Here is a 20598-nt window from a genome sequence, read left to right as displayed (position 1 = left end):
CTCCACCCATCATTTCCTTGTCTTCCTCACATCAACCCGCTCTGCCCCTCCACCCAGTTCTCCTACATGGACTCCAACGGCGACCCGGTGGGTGTGGTGCAGCTGGGCTTCCTGCGCCTCCTGAGCGTCCAGGCCCGCCAGAACCTCACCTACCACTGCCACCGCTCGGTGGCCTGGGCCGACCGAAGCGCCAAGAATAACTACAACAGGGCGCTGCGCCTCCAGGGCGCCAACGACGAAGAGCTGAGCTACGAGACCAACCCTTACATCAAAGCTCTGGTCGACGGCTGCTCCGTGAGTTCTCATGAAACTAATCCCACCCTGTTCAGGTCTTTGTGTTTCTAAATGGATCACGTTTTTAATAGTCCACTCATCACATTGAAGAGGGAATTACTCTTTACATTGAATTCATCCACAAATTCTTGCTTCACTCACAATGAGGCAACGATAAGATTTCTTTCTTTTCTCCTGATCCAAGCAGACGAACTCCCATCTTCAACACTGAGCAGAGAGAAATGAACTGATGCCACATTAAATGTTATTATTATCATTATTATGCCAAAGAAGCTCTCATATGATTATTGGGTGGGATTTTTACAAGCGGAGAGCTCCGCAAAACAACTAATAAAATATGGAAAGTTGTCCAAACAGCAACATCTGGAGAAGAGAAGAACAGACATAGTGACCCGACTCATCCGTTCATGTCTTTAGTGCTACAGCCACATTTTAAATGAAATCACAAACAAACTGAGTCCTGCTCCTTAAAGGTGCAGATTGTAATTTTCATTTAAAACTTAACACACATTTAAGCAGATTTGATAAAATAAATAAAAAAAAAAAAGTCATGATTTCATTCAGTTAATGTCTTTATGCTTTATGTAGCTCTGAAGGTACAGGTGCTGAACTTTACCGGCCAAAGTAAGCGCTTGATAATTACTAACTGAAAACATACAGTACTTCAGAGCGGGACTAAAGACAACCAGGGTACTACGCTGACTCACTACTGCCACCTAGTGTGCAAACATGTTACTCAAAGCTGCATATAGAGACGCTTGCTGATGCTGGCGAGCAGAGAGGATCGCTGACGACTCATTTAGGATTTTTTCATGCATGTTTGTTGTTACTATTTAGTTGTTTTTTTTAATTGTTTGTGGCGTTAACATATTTCTATTGAAGGACAAAATGAAAACAGACTTTTAGCAGCTATTGACAAACTTTAGTATCTGTTAAAACTCAAACTACATATGAAGTTTTGTAAAAAAGTGTGAAAGTTGATGAGACTTCGCACAAGAGGCAAACCCTCATTTGGTGCAAACAGATTCACTTTCCCACGATGTCATTATAATCTACTGACGTGTGTCTCTGTTGTTCCCTCTGCAGTATCGCAAGGGCTTCGACAGGACAGTGTTGGAGATCAACACACCGCAGGTGGAGCATCTTCCTCTGCTGGACATCAAGGTGTCAGACTTTGGGGAGAGCAACCAGCAGTTTGGCTTTGAAGTGGGACCTGTCTGTTTCCAAGGCTAAAAACACACACCTGCATACACACACACACGTACATGCAGAGAACAACACATGCAAACACTCACACACACACACACACACATGCACTTAGAGACACATTTATATATAATAAACATACATGCCCAGTAATTTGTAAATTAACTTGTAAATGATATAAAATACACACACACACACACACACACACACACACACACACACACACACACACACACACACACACACACACACACACACACACACACACACACATACATACACTCATACACACACATATGCAGATGCTGTTGTGAGACAAACACACTCAAGTACGTGCCTGGGAAAAACAACTTCCTCCCCACATTTAATGGACGTCAAAAAAAAAAAAAAAAAGCAAAGAGGAGAGAAATTTAAAACATGATAATGAAGTCTCGCGGAGAGGAGACCGTCGACTGGCTGCAGGACCGCGAGAAAGAGAAGAAGAATTTAGGAGGGAGAGAAAGTTCTTCGGAAAAAAAGATTTTAAAAAATCGGTGTTTCTTTAACCAGCAGCGGAATAAGGCCGTCCTGAGAGAGCGAGCAAACCAGCAACTCGAGGCCTGACGCCCCCTCGCCTCCAGTCCCCCTCTCACTCCTCTCTCCTCCCCGCTGTCTCTTTCTTCCACTCATCTCACCTGCTACCTCCCCCCTCCTCCTCCTCCTCCTCCTCCTCTTCCTCCTCGGATCATTCCCAATACTTTAACCCCTCGTGGTTGATGAGAAGCTCCTGCGTCGTCGTCTTCATGTCTGACGTTTCACTGCTTTTTACCGTTTGTTGGGTGTTTCTTCCTTCATGAAATGCCGCTGAGTTTTGGCGGCGAGTCTCGGCGAGTGTTCAGCTCTCACCTCGGTAAGGTTTTGTAAATTATCCGACTGTCTGGGTTTGTAAGATCTGAATATGAACGTTCGCTGTGACCATCTCAGCTTGAAGTCCATCAGGATGAACCAAAGATTCACTCCCACCAGTTTCCACCCAAAGTAAAAGCGGGAAACATACAACATGACACCAGCAGGGCCTGTCTCATTCAAACCACCTGTTTTTAATCCCGTTTTAAGCTACTGCCATGTCATTTGTCTTATTTATCATCTTGTCTTCGCCACCACTTCACAGTTGGAATGAAACTGTCTAAAAAATAAATGTGATTTGCAGCTAAAGCGGAGGATTAAAACGAGCGTTGTGGGGTTCCGCCTTGGGTTTGGTGTGAAGCAGGATTAATGATCTCTGAACCTCAACTCAGCAAAATAACACTCTTTGAATTGTTTAACAACCTGTTGCATGCAGTGAGACGGGAGCGGCGATGTGTCGATCGGTGAAATTAAAGCCATTTTTTTATAAACTGTGCTGAACGTGACACTTTTGTACTTTGCGTGTTACTGGTGCCTTTTGAAAAGCGCCAACTCTTCTCGATGAGGAGGTCGCTGCCACACATCCGTCAGTCCAGTATTTGCTGAGTCACTTTATGGGCACCTCGATTATCTGTTTCCCATCCAGAACACATTTTGCCATTCAGCATCCGAGCGCAGAATATCATCAGGGACCGAATGTGTTCGAGGGATTCAAAGCTCCTTCCTTTAATTTTTCTTTTTCCTGCAGCGGTGAAAAAAATGCATGCTTTATTGAAATAAACTGCGTGGCAAGGTGCTAATTATACCCCCCCCAAAAAAAAGCATAAAAGTTTTAATATTCACTCAGAGTCATCCATTTTTAGTCTCTTTTACACTTTCAATGGAAGTTTTTTTTGTTTTGTTTTTTTTACTGGGGAAGATGTGCATTACATTCCATTTGTACAGAAATAGTGATATTCTATTGTATTTATTTAAAACAAACAGGGTGCTTTGAGGGAACGAAATCAAGAACCAGCAACTGTGTCGGGCAAATGTGGTGAATTTCATTTGTATTTATTTCCCGCAGAAGAGAGAAGCGAGTGGCTGAAACTCACCGCCAGCCTGAGTTGTGGTGCTTCTGTTTCACACCCCATCCAATCTCCTTCCTGTACCGCCTAAAGAAATCTGTGGCCATATTTTCTATTGTAACATCCAAGTTTAGTATTTTCATCAACTGTACTGTGCTGTTCCATTTTTTATTTTTTTTGTTTTTTTGTTTTTTTGCTTCCACTGTAATTATTAAATGGTGACGCTCCAGTTCTGTCACACGTGGTTGTCGTTGCTACTGTCCGGCTCGCCTCTGAGCTGCATTCAGGTTCAGCTTTCTCTGTGGGCCTTTGAAACGTACCACAGAAGAAGAGCTTGCTGAGACTGGCTGAGGTGCATGAGAACTGACTCACAATCCCCACCCCACCCCCACCCCCACCCCCACCCCCTGATCTTTCACTTTTCTATCTGAGACCACAGCGGGTGGGAGAAAGGCCGCGCGAGGGAGAGGACAAAGGGAATCGGAAAACAATGTGGAGACGTCCTACTTTTTTTTTGGTTTGTTTTTTTTTTTTTTTGTTGGGTTTTTTTGTTCTATAGCAGGAATCTGGGGAGGGATGGCCAAAACCTAAAACCAAAAACATCGACCTTCCTCCAAAAAGAATGACCTCAACTATTTGTTTTCATTGTGTTGAAGCCGTTTCAACGTAAAAAATTATGGTGCTGAGAAGAAGAAAAAAAAAGTATTATTTTATAATGTCTGTAAGTAATTTTTTTTTTTTTTTAAATTCCTGTTTCTGTAATATATAATCTTTTTAAAAAGAGCTGCTTGACTCTTGTTTTTCTTCCTCTAAGCTGTCATATACAAAAGGCCACAAGACGCTGCTGTTTGTCAGGAAAAGACGAGACGTAGTTCAACTTGGAACAAGATGCACAAACAAACACACCTGTTTGTGACTTTTATGTGCTCATTTCATCAAGTACAGTCAATTAAGAAAATTCAATTTTTACTGTTTGTTGTTGTTTGGAAAGACTCTCATACAAGCTGAGCAGGAAACTAGACGACATTCCAGTCAATATTTTTGGTAATTTGTGTGCAATATTTAGTCATTTTCCTTTGCATAATGCACTAGTTTTCTGTTTCTTTACAGACAGTCTAATTTGTGGTCAGTAAATCATTTATTCGGGTAATTTGGAATTTGAAATGTTTATTGGAACAAAAAGTGACTTTAGACAATCGTTTAATCAAACCAAAGACGCTTAAACTCTGATATTGATAATAACACTTATGAAGAAGCAGTTTATGCCACAATTGTGGTGATTAAAAACACATTTCTGCAGGTATTTTATAATCTACACTTTTATAAGCCTCTTGAGTTTATTTTGTCTTGATGCTTTTTAATGGCACGAACCTCAATCACCATTTAAATCTTGTCTTGGTTTGTTGGATCTTCATCTTTCTGGGATTTAACTGCTATTTCTGTGCGTTTCCTTTGGCTTTGATTACGATTTAATCCTGATTTTCTTTGTGTCTGTTTTCCTTTTAGTTTGGAGCTCTGTTTTGTTTTTTTTCTATAGCGGGTAAACTGCGACATCTGGTGGTCATCTGCACGTCCTGCACATGTGAATCTTCGCTTGTTAAAGTTGGTTATTTTAAATACACTGGCATTTATCAGAGTCGTTCCATCAGTCATATCTGTGTGTAAACAGATGAAACGTCACATTGACACTAAATACGTATATATAACTCAGTACCTCTAAGATTCTATATTTCTGTGGCCATTATAAAAAGTGTAATACCGATCTGTTTGAAGTTTTGAAAGAAGTCACCCTAAACCTGCATGTTTGAGTTGTAATTTTCAGCAAATATACATCTTCTGAATAATATCTGGTAACACGTTCGACAGCAGACGTAGTTTAACATTGAGGGACGTTAGGCAGTGTGCAACAAAAATAAAATATAAGGGAGAAGCAAAGTCAATGCAAAATTATTTTGAATATTTTTGTTTTAAAGCAAAGAAAATACATTCAGGCAGAAGAAGATTGAGTTTGAAAATATTATTTAGTCCCGCAGTGACCGTTTTTAAAGCATATATCCATTTATAGAGAGAACAGAAAGCTCAGAAAGAATCAACGTCCACAGAGCGTGTTCAAAGGTAGATCATTTATTAGACAATTTCAAGTTTTATTGATTCAATATCCACACTGCATATTTCATTAAAGTGTTTGTTGGTACAAAAAGTGACATGATTTACAAAACAATCGTCACACAAACAGCCACTAAACACAAATAATCTTCACAGTTAAATCAAACATGGAGGGAGAGGTTTTCTTTGTTTCCAGCTGAGTCAGCCCATAAAAAGTCCACCTGGAAAAAAGACACACGATTTAAAACTCATCCATTAAACCTGAGACGTACTTCCACAGTAAAATCTCCGCTGGATGGTTTAAAAGTCAGACGGCACCTGTCACTTCGATACTGGCTCCCGTGATATAACGAGAATCATCCGAAGCTAAAAAGGCACAAACATCAGCGACCTCTAGAGGACAGAAAGAGACGAGTCAGCAGGTCTGATCCACAGAACGTCACATTATTTTACTGGAATTTTTTCCAACTATAACACTAATCTTTATTTAGATCCTCGACAATACCATAAATACATCAAACCATTGTGTAAAGTTAAAGATACAAAAACAAAGTCATCAGGGTTCAGTGAATATAAATACTGGCATGATGACTGATGTAAGAGTGAAAGCTTTAAAACTTTAACACGAAGCTGCGTCTCAAAATGTTTTGAAGAAAACGAGTCTCACAGTGGAAGAGAACGTTTCCTCCAGAACAAAACAGCACCTCACAAAACTTATCGTCACTGTTGGAATTGAAAAAGCAGGTGAGAAAGACTCTGATATCCTGATCCTCGTCTGACCTGCAGCCTCGCCCATCCTGCCCATCGGCACCAACGTCTTCATCTGAAACACAAGGTGAGGAAGAGGAGGAGGAGGCGACGAGGTTTAAAGACAAAACTGTGATCCCCAAAAGACAGTCAACTGAAGCACAAATCTAATCTTATAGTCTTTAAAGGTAGATTCCACCTTTGACCCTGCAGCGGTTTGCGTGTGAAACAGAACGTCCTGTGACGAGTCCGTACCTTACTGATGACCTTCTCCGGCACTTTGTCGGTCATTGGCGTGGCGATGAAACCCGGAAGCACACAGTTGCACCGAATCCCGAACCTGAGAGACGCAGGAACCAACTTAAGAGATCCTTCCTCTTTGTGCCTTCACGTTTCGCTGCTTTATGTTCGTCCTCACCTGCTCAGCTCTTTGGCGGCGGTCCTGGTTAAACCTTGAACTCCAGCTTTAGACGCGGCGTAATTCACCTGCCCGATGTTTCCCACCTGCGAACACCATCCACACACACTGGTGTTTTAGTCTGGAAGGTTCTTCAGCTGTATGACCTTTCAAAGTTAAAGTTAGATCCACTCTGCAGTTTGTTACTAGGGTGAAATACAGACAGATCCGGACATCCTGCACCGTTAACACACTTGATGAGAGTTTTGTCTTCTTGCTCAAGGAGTTTGTTGCCTCTATCTGAACTTTTAAAAACAAAATTCCTCCCACGTCTGCCGGAGTCTCACCTTTCCCACGATGCTGCCCAAAGTGACAATGGATCCTTTGGGAGCTCCACAGGCCACCAGAGCCTGAGCCACAGCCTGAGTGACCAGGAAGGAGCCCTGAGAGAGACGCAGGAGATGAAACCTCACTCTGCTCTGTGAGCAAGTATCCAGCAGCAACTTTCCAATGAAATGCAAATTGAATGGGTTTGATTCGTATTTACAGTCGGACCCCGTGTGAATACAGATTTCTCGCTGCTCTGTGACGCAGGATTTGTCCTAAATCATCAGTTTTATGTCGCCGAGAGTCTCTGGTTGGTGATGAAACAGAAGCTGAGCAGGTTTCAGAGCTGCACACCTTCAGATTGACCTGGAGGACTTTGTCAAACTGCTCCTCCTCCATGTTGAGCAGGAAGTCGTCCTGCGTGATGCCTGCAGCATTCACACACACTGAGGGGGGGTGGAAGTAATGCGTCTGCAGAGAGACAGAGCGAGAGAGAGAGAGAGAGAGAGAGAGAGAGAGAGAGAGAGAGAGAGAGAGAGAGAGACGGATGAAAAGAAAAGAAAGAGAACAACCTGAACACGCACGGCACTTTCCACAGGACTCTGGTGTTTATTCGGCGCTGCCGTTCTCACCTGGACACTCGTAAGCAGCTTCTTTATACTTTGTTTGGACGAGACGTCCACTGCAGCCGACATGTGACCCTGTCCTCTCAGGTCACTCTGCAGGCTCGCCAGCGTCTCATTGGCCGACTGCTCACTGATGTCCGCCACCACCACAGAAGCGCCCTCAGAGGCAAAGCGCTGGCACACCGCCCGTCCGATCCCACTGCCTCCTCCTGGGAGGGAAAGAGGAGCATAAAGTCAGAGTGACAGCAGAGCAGAGAGGAAGAGCAGCACTGGACACTGGTCTCCTTCATTTGAACCTTTTCTACACGATTATGTCAAACTGTGGTTACTGGATCGGAAGTGTTTGTTTACCCACAACATCCTCGAGTAGAAAGATTGTGTTTTTCTCATCAATCAGTTGATCCACAGAGCTACACTTTGGTGACGGATCTATTTTCTTTGAAAAATAAAATGTGAGTTGATAAAAGAGGCTGAATTAACGAGGATGGACAGTTTCTCTCTCGTTGTGATTGTAAATAGTTTGGCCTGCAAAAGTAAAATGATCAAAGCATTTTATTCAATGATCATTTCCATTCAGCACATTTATTCTTTATTATTCATCAATAATCAAAACTATCAGAAAGTAGAAGATATATCAGTGATTCAGGAAACCGTCTGAGCATTGCAGATTAAATTAAACTTCAGCTTCACTGTGTGGAATTTAATCACATTTATTAGCTTTACCAGGGATTTGAACATTTCACTGTGATTGCATTTAGTATTTGATTCACTGAGCGTGATATTTAGTTTATTAAGTTTTCTAAACGCTCACGAGGTTATAAAGAGTCGCCGTTTGCACGTTTAAGTTACCGCGTTTAAACGAAGCGTTGAGGTCATATAGACAAACCTTTAAACAACCTTCTGAACTAATACCAGTCTAAAGGTCGTTCTCAGGTGTGATTGTTTAGCTAAACACTTATTAAATGATCAAATGTAAACTAACCAGTGACCAGAGTCAACCTTGATATGAGCCTTGAGGAGGACGCCATGACAGTTTCTATGTTTTTGTAGTTCCTGCTTTTGTCCGCCAGGCGGCGGCGAGGATCCTTCAGACTTAGATTTCCAACCACTTCAAAATCATACTGCAAAAACATCACAATTTACGAATCAGTGGGGAGAACAGGAATCAAACATTTTTTATCTGTGCATGTACATGTACGTATGTCTGCGTATTTACACGTTGTGCTTTATTTCCGGGTTAATCCAGCCCGAAATGGTATAAATCTTAAAACAAATTAGTTTTAAAGCAGTCTTGATATTTTATGTAAATCTAAGTGAGTAAATAGAGATCAGTAATGGAAAATTATGTGAATAGTAACGACCTTAAGATGTAGCGTAACCTCGCCTATCAACTCGGTTTACGTTGACATTTTACCGGAAATGGATGCTATCTTAATGTCGTCAACTTTCTTATTAATGTAGTGACACAAAGTCACCACGAGAGGGCAAACTCTTTCAATCATCGCCGTGTGATTCACTGTGTTGGATTTTTTTAATCAACAGCAGTTTTACGTAGTTTATGTAATTTTATTGTTTTATATTGTTTATTTATATTATTATAATTCATTTATATTTTACTTAACATCAAATTTTATTTGAATCAGTTTTATATTGGTGGTTAAGCACTTTTTTAGTCTTGTTCATTCCTTCATCGTATACTGGCTTTACTTGTTTTGTATTAGAACAACTTCTTCAATAATACCTGAAGCAATTTAAACTGTACAAACTTAATGGACGATGATATATCAATAAAATATGATTGTTTTAATCTACTAGGTTTACTCTGATGAAAAGCACGAGAGTATTCAAGAAATTGGATTGAATTTGTGGAATGTAAAAGCTGAATCTGTTGAATTGAAGACAGCAAAATTAACTCAAAGAATTCTGTTGTTGTTGGAGTTGTAGAAGTTATTGTTGTTAACGATCTCATAACCTGTAGAAAGCAAGAATGAAAATAATGTGTTATTAGGGACTTCAGAAGGTAACTACTGTTTACAGTGATTAATAGAAATAGATTTTAAAAAATCCCCTTGGAAGTATGTTTTTTGATGTGAAATAAATATCACCTCATTACACAATATTGACTTTTTTAATTACTTATTTAATGACTTGTGTGTGGAGCTATGAAGTTAGTTATTGTGCAATATAATGGTGTTTAAAAATGAAGATAGACTTACTAAAGTCAGCATTTTTATTATTACACTGCAACGTCAAGGTGAGTATCACATTAGTAAAAATAAAAACAGTAATATTGATGTAAACAGTGATGTTTAACAAATATTCAGAAAAAGAAAATTATTCTGCGGCGACCGATCGTTTCTAACTACCGGTATGTAAAATCTGAAAAAAACATTTTATACATCTTACATTTAACAAGTATTGTTACAACAGAGTTAACCAGAGTCGTCCAACACCTGCCATCCGGAAGTTTATTTTGAGTATAAAGTATAACAAAGCGCCTTTGTTTAACGTTACTCTTGTGTAGTAATTCAATGTGTCCACCAGAGGGCTTTCAGTGAAGGAGAGAAGACAGTGTCCGGGCTGATGAGTGACACAGCAGGAAGAGAGAACAAAATAGATGAATTTTTACAAGTTTTTTCCGGCTGAAAGACGTTCACGTGTTCCTTAAGTTTAATAAAAACATTTCCAGTCTGAAAGGATGAACAGGTCTGTTTATTTATGTACAGATGTTGAGATGAAACGGAGTCAAGTACAGAGGCATTCAGATCTCTGACAAACTTCAGAAGAGTCAAACTGACAACCAGGAGGATCTTCTTAGAAAACCGGGGCCAAAAATAAATGGACAAAGAAATCTGAGCCTCACCTGAACCCAAAACATGCTGAGACTGAAATGTTCACTTCTACACTCAGACAGTTAAAATTGGAATATTTCACAGATTAAATTCCAGGATTAAGATACTGCGTTTCCTTTCAGATCCTTTCTAAATAAATAGTCATACAAACTTCTAAACTCAAGTAACATCCAATTAAAAGGGAAAAAAAACTAAAAAAAACACTTTACTCATAAAAAAAAAAAGATTGTTTAGTAGTACCACCAGAATCAACAGTGCATCGTCCTACAACACCAAAGCTTCTGTTCTCTCCTGAATCCACGACGTCACGGAGAGAAAGCAGAGCAAAGCTTTCTGTCTCAGTTTCAATATTCTAAACACAGTGAGGTGAAACAAACGGACACAGAAAACTTCCAGCTGCCAAACATCTCCTAAAGGCCAGTTCGTTTGTGACGCCACACGAGGGAAGTCCTTCCACCAATCCAGACCGTCTCTGAATAAACTCAGTGTTTTGTGCCGGAAGTCAAAGAAGTCAAAAGAAGCAGGATGTTATTTGGGCACCGTGAGTGGACGAGACGCGTCCTCACAATTTATTAGATTGGTCACAGGGTGAAAAAAAAAAAATAAAAATCAAACATGTTTACAAGGAGAACTTGAAATGCATGAAAACGACAGGCAACAGAAATATTTACGCCCAAACTGTAACTACGTCAGTTTCTGTACAGTCGCACGAGGACACGAGTCTGCATGTCTGTCAGCTCCTTTATCGCATGCATTCTGGATTTCACTCAACTGAAGGTGCTTCTGCGTGCAGACCCATTTCAACGCCTGCGTCAAAACCAGGAGGAACTTCACAAGGCTGCACTTGTGGTGTCAGATCTCACACGTGTGCATGCGAACACACGCGTGACACATTCATACCGACGTACGCATTCACATACAAAGAAACACGCTTCCGCTCTTCGTTGCTCAAAAAAAAAAAAAAAAAACACTGGCTGCGCCATGTTCAATCTTTCCCAGCATGAGGGAAATAAATAGCTTCTTTATGAAAGAAAAATAATCTCCATTTCACTGTACACCTTATCTATACAGCATAAAGACGGGGAGCGCGGTAAGAAGGAAGTTATGTCCAGAAATGTGACAGATTCTGGCTCTAGCACCTAAATCCCTCCGACACACGGCTCGCCGTCCTCCTGCGTCTGCAGGACCCGGCGGGGGGTCGAGGGCAGAAACAGGACTTCACACCCACTCCAGTTCTTTGTGGTGACGAAGCCTCGGCCCGACGCACCGAGTCGGACCGGTTCGGACCGGTCTCGCTCCGCCGGCAGCGGCTCGACAACAGTTCAGGAGACGCTCGGGTCTCCTTCCCACGAGCCTTCGTCTCAGCCGGAGTCGGATTCGCTCGTGTCGGAGGACGAGGACGAAGACGAGGAGGACGAGGAGTCTGAGGAGGAGCTGCTGGCGCTGAGTCTCGACGGCTGGGTGTGAGGCTCCGCCGCAGGTTTCTCTGCTGCAGGGGAAGAAAACAAAATGTCAGGATCAGGTCCTCCACTCAATCCATCAGCATCTCTTCTCCCTCCAGGACTTACGTTTGTTCTTGGGGGGTTTCTTCCCGGAGTTCAGCTGACCGCTGACATCCATCAGTCGTCTCTCCAGCTCCATCTGCTTCTCCAGAGCCAGCTCCTCCCGAGACTTCCCGGCACTGTTCTTCTTACCTGCCGCTGCAGAGTGGAAAGTAATGAGATTACATTCCAGCGTGACGAGCAGTGCTAAACTTTCTAATCTCACAGAGAAAAGAAACTAAAACAAATTAAAACATTTGTGTTTTTAAAGGATTAAACATGTCGGTGTCGTCGTCTGACTGACCATAAGGCTTTCGAGGCTTCTTCCTCAGACACGTCATGACGTATCTCTCCAGCTCCCGCAGCGTCGACGGCTTCAGCGTTTCGAAGTCTATCTCGATCTCCTCGGGGTTGGTGTCGCGGAGCGACGGCTCCCGGGACTGGATGATGTAAACGACACGGCCCAGCTTCTCGCCGGGCAGCTTGTTGATGTCCAGGCTGAGCTGCCGCTTCTCATCGTATGACATCGGCGCCGTCTCCTCCTCCTCGTCGGAGTCAAAATGACCGACCAGGGGCTCGTGGACGGGCTGCGGCAAGCTGAACATCATGTTGCCCTTTTTGGATCTGGAGGAAACGGACTGTTAGCACCCGGCAAAGTGGCAATACACAAGATGTTGCAGTCGTAGTCGTCTGTACTCACTTGCTCTTGTTGTTCTTCTTGCTCGGCGCCTTCTTGATGGGCATGACGGGACAGGCCACACCTCTGTTGCTCTTAGGTTTAGGAGTCTTGGTGATTTTGGGGGCTTTGGGGGGCTTAATAGCTGGCAGCTCCTCCTCGACCCTCCGGTGTTTGTCCTTTTCAACCTTTTTCTTCTTTTTCTTGTCTTTCTTCTCTTTCTTTTTCTTGGGTTTGACAATGGGGCCCTGGGACAGAGCGGTGAGCTGCTCATGTACGGCTTTCAGCTGAGCACCAGAGAGAAAAAAAACAGTGAGTCTAACAAAACTGCAAAGATCACTGTGGATTGGTCCTGTGACGTCATACCGACCTGTTCCTGCAGCTCTGCCAGTCTGTTGGCTCGCTCCTCCTCAGAGTCCGAGCTGGGGCTGCTCTCGCTCTCCTCACTTTCACTGCTGAGCTCACTCTCTGACGAGGAGGAAGATGAGGAAGAGGAAGAGGAGGAGCTCGGTGGTGCTGGAGGCTCATCTGGCATCTTGGCGAAGCAGAACTCAAACACATCCTACGAGGAGGAATCGTTATCGTAAGCGTTTTACAGCAGGAGGAAAACATTCTCAACAATATTCTTTGGTTTGTGCTCAGGTCATACCTGCAGTTTTCTGGCCATGGACACCACATCATGATCGGGGGGGTTGTACTTGTAGCAGTTTGAGAACATCAGTCTAATGTCGGCAGAAAACTGCTGAGAGTCACGGTACTCTCTGCTGTCCATCTTGCGCTAGAGACGGGAGAAAAAGAAGAGCTTTGTTAATATGGAGGCCGTGCGCTTTTCAAAACAATCCCCGCTCAGGAACAGGAGTTTCAAAATAACTCACCTTGACCGTGCTGAGGTCCATGGGCTGTTTGATGATGTCGTGATAGTCGTGAAGGCCGAGTGATGTGGCGTCGACAGGCTTGTAAAAAGGCCAGGCGTAGGCCGCATGTTTCTTTGACAGGAGCTCCTTCAGGACGCCGCTGCAGTAGCGAAGCTGTGGGCTCAGTTTGCTTCGACGCACCGGTGGCGGCAGAATAGAGTCCGGCAAATCCTTTTTGGGAGGTTTGATGGGCCGTCCGCTCACTCCTCTTCTGCTTGCTGCCGTCGATTTGGTGCCCATTCCCAACATTCCTCCTCGACCCATCCCCATGTTCATGCCCATGTTCATCCCCATCCCCTGGCTGAGGCCAAGGCCGAGGCCAAGGGCGGAGTTCATTCCCAACCCAGAGCTGTGATCCACTCCGAGGGAAGTGAGTGTGAGTGGAGAATCATGGCCGCCTCCCATCCCCAGGCTCATTCCACTGACGGCCATTGTGCTCATAATGGGCATGGCTACAGTGGTTGGAGTGGTTGTGTCTGCTTTCCGCTTCACACCTTTTTTCTGTGAGAAAGAGAGGACGGAGATCGATCTTTTAACGTGTATCGTATTGATATTAGTTGAAACCAGACAGCGAATAGAAAATGCCAAGTCACCTTAGCAGTGGGCTGTGTGGGAGGCAGGCCAGCAATGGTTGGGATGTTCTGTTCAGTCGGAAGGGAAAGAGGCAAGCTCTTGGTCAAGAGAGTTTGTGGGGGGGTGGAGAGGATGGAGTCGGGCGTTTCCGGGGTCGGCGGTGAATATGCCGACTGTGAGACCGCTGGTACTTGATGAGCTGTTGTCACTCCTCCAGAAACTAGAAGGGAATGATGGGAAAACAGGTGACACATTTAACATACATTATTTACACTTGTGTCAATAAATATGAATATAAATACTGCAAAGCTCGTGGTTAATCGAGAGTTCATATGAATGGGCAGATGCAGTCTGTCAGCAACCATTGCTTTACCTTTGCTTTTCCGGTTGGATTTGGCTGGTTTGCTCCGTGGAGGGGGAGGGGGCAGTTCCAGCTCCTCTTGGGGCATTTGAGCCACTTTCTGCAGAAACGCTTTCTCCAGAGATTGAGCCATCAGTACAATGTCATCTGTGGGCTGTGAAGGACACAATTATTAATTAAAATACTTTTAAAAAATGACAGATGACATTTCAACTAAGATCTATTTCGACATTACAGACCATCTTATGCTGTGATCAGCTTACCTTGTTGTAAATGTAGCAGTTGGTAAACATAGTGTTGAAGTCCTGGATGCACTCGCTGGCACTGCGATAAAAGCCATTTTCTAGTCTCTTCTTAATAGTGCCCATGTCCATGGGACACTTGATTATCTTGTGATAGTCCTGTAGAGACATGTTTAGAAAGTAAAACATCAAGACAAGTTGAATTTCTTTTCACCGTAAACGGTAACGGTCTAATGACAAGCGCACTCACAGGTAAATTGAGCTTGGCAGCATCGACAGGTTCATGGAAGGGCCAAGCGAAGTGATGCCTCCACAGAGACTTCAGCAGGACTTTCTGCAGGAACTGAATCTGGTTGGTCATCCTTCCCTGGCGGTTGGGGTCTTTCACCGCAGGCTGCGGGGGTCCTGACTGGACCATGTGGCTGACAGGGGGCATCCCAGGACTCTCAAAGCCCTCGTAGAGCAGTGAAGGTTTCCGGATGCGTTTCCCTGCCGCGCCAGAACCATGATCCATTGTGATTCCCAGAATCCCAACATCAAGCCCGACGTGAGAACTGTAGGAGGTAAAGAGTTAGAAGGATGCCAGCAACACCAACACGTAAGAAAATATTAATATTCAGTTTCCACCACTGATATATATTCACGTCCTCAAGAAAATAATTTAACGGCTAAACCGATGACAAAGCTGGGCACCATATGCACAAGAAAACGCTTTTCATTATGCATTCATATAAATCCAGCTTCCAGTTTATGTCTTCTTAAAATATTTACTTGCAATTTTTTTTATTCTAGCTTTTTTTTTTTTTTAACCCCCCCCCACACAGCAGCTAAAAAATGACTTCTGTATTAAATATATACTTCTGTACAAGTCTTGCTCTGCAAAAGACTGCTTATTTCACCCAAAAATTAAATAGTACAAGATAATGAGAAGTGCCTTTTAGCAGACTGTCACCGCTTGTGCTCAAACACTAGTGCAGCACGTCCATGGAGAACAAGCATGACTGTCACTTCCTCCTGTGTGCAACCCCACTCCTACTTTAAAAAAAAAGATCTCTCCCAAAGGATTGTGGGTGGAGTCCAGCTTCTGTTACAGTAATGGCTGGCTCATTTCAGAAATGTAAATAACGTGCTCGACAATTTGTTTCCCTGCCGCTACAACATGCTGATCATAGAAGACAATCATTTGTAGTTTGTACAAATTTACCAGTTATTAGATGGACGGACACGTCTTTTACACCAGGAGTAACGGAACAGAGAAAAGGTCTGTTTTATCAAGGACATTATTTGCACAAGCTAAAATTGACAGTACCTGAGATTGACACCTGGCTCTTTTATCAAGGAAGACCCAAATATCCATTCAGGAAATACTTTCTAGTTTACATGACTTACCACAGTGCCTCTACATGCATTTTTCATTACAGTCACTGGTGCAAACTGCCAACAGCCTTTAACCCTGCCCATCAGTGCCACAATCGATCAAAACTCATGTTGTACTCACCCTGACCAATATTTCTTCCAACAGCTAAACACCAGCGACCCATTTTTAACAATGACTAAAAGTCCAAGACATTAAGTAACTTCTCTGTAACCAACCTGTATGGGAAACATTTAAAAACTCACTTTGACCACAGGTTGTTAATAGAATACACTAATCCATTGATCAGTAGATGGGTGTAATATGTGATGGATTACTTGAATGAATGTGCCTGCAAATTCCAGTTTCTTTCATCATTAACCTGAACTCACCAGAGCCCGACCTGTTGGCTTACGGACACCTTGACTGCAAAGCAAAACTCACTCCAAGGGCAAGAGAGGGCATTTCCTACAAAACCCTAAAAATAAACTTCAGAGGATCAATTTGTTTTAAACTGATGAGTTGAATCTCCTTAAGCTCAAATGAAAAATCAAGACATTTCTCATGTGACCTTGGAGTTACTGATGCAAATAGTCCTACAAGTGTTTGAATACAAGGCCCATTGGTCTTTAGTCCAATGTGTGTGTAGATGTAGGCATCTGAGGACAGCAGGCATGGATCCAATCCTAACAGGTTATTTTGTTAGGTAAAGCAAGCTTTTGAATGATACAACTTTTTGAAACACATTTGACAGTTAGGGTACTTTATTAGCAAAAAAAATATATAACCATTTACATTAGAGTAACAGGATGTAACAAAGAAATCGTTGGCTATATAAATAAGAGAAGTGTAATTTTGTTTCACAAAATGATAAATGGTATTTATACCTTAGGACGTGATAGAAAGTACTCCCAGAGGCGACTTACTGCCTCGTCTAGACCAGACACTGAGCTCTGTAACCAGGCAACGGCTCAAACAGCCAAAACACATGGATAAGCCGGACTCTAGCAGGAGGTGGAACATTTATCTGTTAAATCGGACTGACCACTCAATTTAAAATAGTATCTCCGAAGACATAGGGAACCTGTTTGTGTCCTCAAACGAATATTCACAGTAACGCTACCGACGATCAAAACACCCCCCCATGGGTCACATGGCTACAACAACAAAAATAAGAGACAGGACGACAGTAAATCGCATTTTAGCGCAACGGCGAACACAATTATTCAGGTTAAGCGCCAATTTATGCGTGCATATTTAGTAATTTACCGACAACCGGAGAGGACGTTGGTAGTGCAAGCTCACTACACCGATATCCCAATGAACCCTGCATAACAGCAACGATCAAGTCCATTGTCGGATACGGCGAGATTTGCCTCTTAACAGCAGCGGAGTCCCTGTAACGTCTCTGCCGTGAGGGGGTCTGGAAAAGCAACGCTAATGCTAGCAATGCTAACGGCAACGGGCAGGCAGCGGGAGAGAGCGGCCAACGGCTGAGGCGCTCTGAAGATGGCGCCGGGCGGCGGAGCACAATCAACAGTCGCACTTTGAATAAAAACCCGCAGAAATATTCAAACTCCTCTGTACGGGTGTCGCTTAATTGACGCGATAAAACGTCCTCCTGAGGAAGAATGAGTGCACCCCCCACCCCCTCCACTTGTATCGCTGTAAACACAGTCCTTCAATGTCAATGTTTTTTATGAAATTTGCGTAAAACGTTTTAATATCACCCCTGATGGAAAGCCGAGAACCAGTTTTACCGATAGATACCTGTCAAGGGGCGAGTTAAGAGCCATATCCATCAGGATGGATCCGGATTCTGTTTAAAGATAGACTGAAGCCAGGATCCGTCTCTGCTCGTCAATATGAAAATCTCCCCGCCACCGCGACCTCCTCGTTGTCTGCTTCGTTGAAATGGCGACGTTGCGACTACACCCGTTATTATATAGACCGACAACGCCTCCTATTGGCCAAAGCGCCTCACAAATTCCCCGCCCCCTGAAATCCCATTGGTTGCTTAGGCTGCCCGTCAAACTTGCCCCAGCCCTGATTTCCGACTCTCAACTGGCAATCTTTCGGGCCAACCTGTTCGATTCTTGTTCCTGTCAGTCAAGGAAACAACACAATACCATTGGCCCACTCTATTCCGTATTTTACATCACGGCCCGCAACTGGCTCTGCCGCATAATTCTTCACAAAAAGCGAGGACAGCGAAGCCACCTACTCCTTATCACATTACATTACGTCAACGTGTGCTAAACGGCGGCGCGGATTGGTCCAAACAGCAGTAACGCGGGCTCCGTGGATAAATACTAAGACGCCTATTGGTTATTCTACTGGGTCACGCGCACCACCGAAGAGCCGAGGACCTCTCCCCACGAGCTCCCTACTTACCAGAATATCCGCATTTCTGCCTGTGAGAAGAGGCTCACCGCCGCCATCTTTTTACACGATCACAACAATGTAAAAGCGAATTATTTACAATAAATGCAACGAAATATTAAACGACAACATACAATCCGCAATACTTTTCGCTTACTAACACAGATGAGAATATATTATCGTCGTTTGATACAGAGGAAAAGGCCGCAATTTAAAAGCTATTCTGCCTGAACTGGGCCTTCATGGCCCATCAACAAGTCACTCAAGGGCACACTTGCACTCAAATCTACAGCAGACAAAAAACTGCTGCCTATATTCACCTGGTAAAAACAAAAGCCACGGCAACAAACAACAACAATAAGCCACTCAGGACCAGGACCTACCAACGCCACTGAATGACACAGCAGTTTTCCATGCTAGCCTGAAATTGACCTAATAATTCTACTTTGAAATAAAATGTAAACATTAAAAATTATTACTAACATAACTGAATCCATTAAGGTTAAAACTATATTATAGATTTGAAAGTAAAAATGTCCCCCATTTCCGAGTTTGAAAAACAGAAACTACACAGAAATCGCAAATACCTACTTTAAAACAATGTCTACCCGAAACCGTCACTTAAAAAAATAAAAAACCTGAACAACAGGACCGCACAAAAAGGTTACCTAACCACTGACGCCCATCCCCCACACCAAGGTTACAAATTCCCAACAAAGTCACTCAAATGAATCATCGTGGGTATCACTGAAAATCAATTATTTAAAAAAAACAAACCTGTAAAACTATAAACACGAAAAACAAAATGTCTTAAAATAAGAAAATTATGAAAAAATGAAAAAAAAAATACAATGTTAAAAACACAACATCAAATTCTTGAGTTCAAACATCGACTGGTAAATCCCAAAATAATGCAAAACCTTTCTTCATAAATTCTTCTTGTCTCCCACCTCGATACTTTTTAACCAACACATTTCCCTCAAACATGTCCGCCTTCTTCCCTCAGTCCCTGCGCTGGGTGGGGGAGGGGAGTCATGTGATGAAATAAGCCTCCACGTACTGTTCGTTTAAAAAAAAAAAAAAAAAAAACTGGAACACGTGGCAATCCGCAAGAAAATACGCCAAAACGTTTCAACTGCGGTCCCTTCTCACAAAAATAATTCCTGTGTCCATATTCTGCGATGTGCAGGAAGGTTCCTGCTTAGATTTGAAGATAAAGTTGGACAAATATCCGAACAAAGAACATACTTTCCGTTGGATTTGGCTCGTTGCGATTGGCCAGGCTTGACCACGTGACTGAAAAGATTTTAGTATTATTGATTAAAATGTTTACTCAAACTTCTTCCGTTGTAATCCCTTTGAGATGACAAAAATCCCTCGAAGACCATGCGCCCCCACTTGACTCAAGAACAATTTAGATGTTTTCTCCTGGTGGCCATCGCTGTCGATCTGAAGCAGTGTGGCAACTTGAAGCATTGCGCATGCGCTGTGTCGGTGAAGAAGCCTTGTCACCGAGGCACTGGAAATGCAAAAAGCTGACCAAAATCAACTACGGCCAACAGGGGACCTGTAGGCATTCTACAATAAAGCAGGAATTAGACAGGAAACGGATCTATCTATTTATCCATCTATCTATCTATCTATGAGTATGAGCTTTTCAAATAAGCAATTTTACCCAAATTTCATAATTTACACCATCTGAACTACACTAAGATTGAACATTCAAACATTTCACATTTCATTTTTATGGCGATGAAAATAAACCTTTCATTGATTAATGTTATTTACAAAAAAAATCATGTCGCTTTCCTCACTTGCTTGCAGATATTGGTATTCATTCAATTGGTGAAAGTGATGATAATTTCTTCCAGACAAATAAATCACAATAAAAACATATTTACATATCTACATAATATACATAATTCATGTTCATTATTGCACAGTTCATCAAACCCACTTATATCTTGTAGTGTATACATACATACATACATACATACATACATACATACATGCACGTATGATGACACAATAAAACTTCAGAAAAAGAA

The 20598-nt window shown here is 42.7% G+C and overlaps 3 protein-coding genes across 9 annotated transcripts in view; 1 reads left to right on the top strand and 2 right to left on the bottom strand.

Annotated features, from left to right (window-relative positions):
• The window catches only part of col11a2 (collagen, type XI, alpha 2), a 42957-nt gene extending 40066 nt beyond the window's left edge, over window positions 1-2891 (top strand). For all 4 annotated transcript variants that reach the window (XM_080484455.1, XM_080484454.1, XM_080484453.1 and 1 more), the window contains 2 exons: window positions 58-294; window positions 1381-2891. In XM_080484455.1, the coding sequence (XP_080340581.1) occupies window positions 58-294; window positions 1381-1527 (384 nt within the window). In that variant the 3' untranslated portion in view covers window positions 1528-2891. The remainder of the gene's footprint in view (window positions 1-57; window positions 295-1380) is intronic.
• A 2665-nt stretch (window positions 2892-5556) lies between these two features.
• Window positions 5557-8770, bottom strand: hsd17b8 (hydroxysteroid (17-beta) dehydrogenase 8). 3 transcript variants are annotated; one of them, XM_080484280.1, is made up of 9 exons: window positions 8638-8770; window positions 7662-7864; window positions 7384-7500; window positions 7050-7145; window positions 6724-6809; window positions 6561-6645; window positions 6339-6381; window positions 5877-5951; window positions 5557-5779 (listed from the first exon to the last, which is right to left on the bottom strand). In XM_080484280.1, the coding sequence occupies exons 1-9, from the start codon at window positions 8681-8683 to the stop codon at window positions 5760-5762; spliced, it is 771 nt and encodes a 256-aa protein (XP_080340406.1). In that variant the 5' UTR covers window positions 8684-8770; the 3' UTR covers window positions 5557-5759. The 3 variants fall into 3 exon arrangements, 2 of the variants coding, with proteins under 2 accessions (XP_080340406.1, XP_080340405.1); XR_013936148.1 differs by having other exon boundaries at window positions 5565-5779; window positions 7250-7500; window positions 8638-8700; XM_080484279.1 differs by lacking the exons at window positions 5557-5779; window positions 5877-5951 and having other exon boundaries at window positions 6144-6381; window positions 8638-8700.
• Window positions 8771-10351: 1581 nt separating this feature from the next.
• On the bottom strand, window positions 10352-19545 carry brd2a (bromodomain containing 2a). Of its 2 annotated transcripts, none has more exons than XM_080484842.1 (12): window positions 19328-19545; window positions 15065-15368; window positions 14836-14973; window positions 14585-14726; window positions 14232-14431; window positions 13600-14139; window positions 13374-13502; window positions 13095-13286; window positions 12749-13011; window positions 12353-12672; window positions 12076-12207; window positions 10352-11996 (listed from the first exon to the last, which is right to left on the bottom strand). In XM_080484842.1, exons 2-12 carry the CDS (start codon window positions 15326-15328, stop codon window positions 11869-11871), a joined length of 2448 nt encoding a protein of 815 aa, XP_080340968.1. In that variant the 5' UTR covers window positions 15329-15368; window positions 19328-19545; the 3' UTR covers window positions 10352-11868. The 2 variants fall into 2 exon arrangements, with proteins under 2 accessions (XP_080340968.1, XP_080340967.1); XM_080484841.1 differs by lacking the exon at window positions 19328-19545 and adding an exon at window positions 17939-18120.
• Window positions 19546-20598: the final 1053 nt, after the last annotated feature.

The sequence above is a fragment of the Lipophrys pholis genome (assembly GCF_963383615.2).
Source record: "Lipophrys pholis genome assembly, chromosome: 17".
NCBI lineage: Eukaryota > Metazoa > Chordata > Actinopteri > Blenniiformes > Blenniidae > Lipophrys > Lipophrys pholis.
Note: the sequence above shows the minus strand (reverse complement) of the source record. Positions and strands in the feature narration are given on the sequence as shown.

Excerpts from the sequence above, each read along its gene's own strand:
- hsd17b8 (XM_080484279.1), bottom strand. The coding sequence starts at position 8,683 with ATGGCGTCCTCCTCAAGGCTCATATCAAGGTTGACTCTGGTCACTG. Across the intron at positions 6,810-7,049 it reads TGGGCAGCATCGTGGGAAAG|GTGGGAAACATCGGGCAGGT; the intron begins GTGAGACTCCGG and ends TGGTGTTCGCAG. Across the intron at positions 6,382-6,560 it reads CGGAGAAGGTCATCAGTAAG|ATGAAGACGTTGGTGCCGAT; the intron begins GTACGGACTCGT and ends CTTGTGTTTCAG.
- brd2a (XM_080484841.1), bottom strand. The coding sequence starts at position 17,970 with ATGGATATGGCTCTTAACTCGCCCCTTGACAG. Across the intron at positions 14,727-14,835 it reads ACTGCTACATTTACAACAAG|CCCACAGATGACATTGTACT; the intron begins GTAAGCTGATCA and ends TGTCCTTCACAG. Across the intron at positions 11,997-12,075 it reads GAAACCCCCCAAGAACAAAC|CAGAGAAACCTGCGGCGGAG; the intron begins GTAAGTCCTGGA and ends CTTCCCCTGCAG.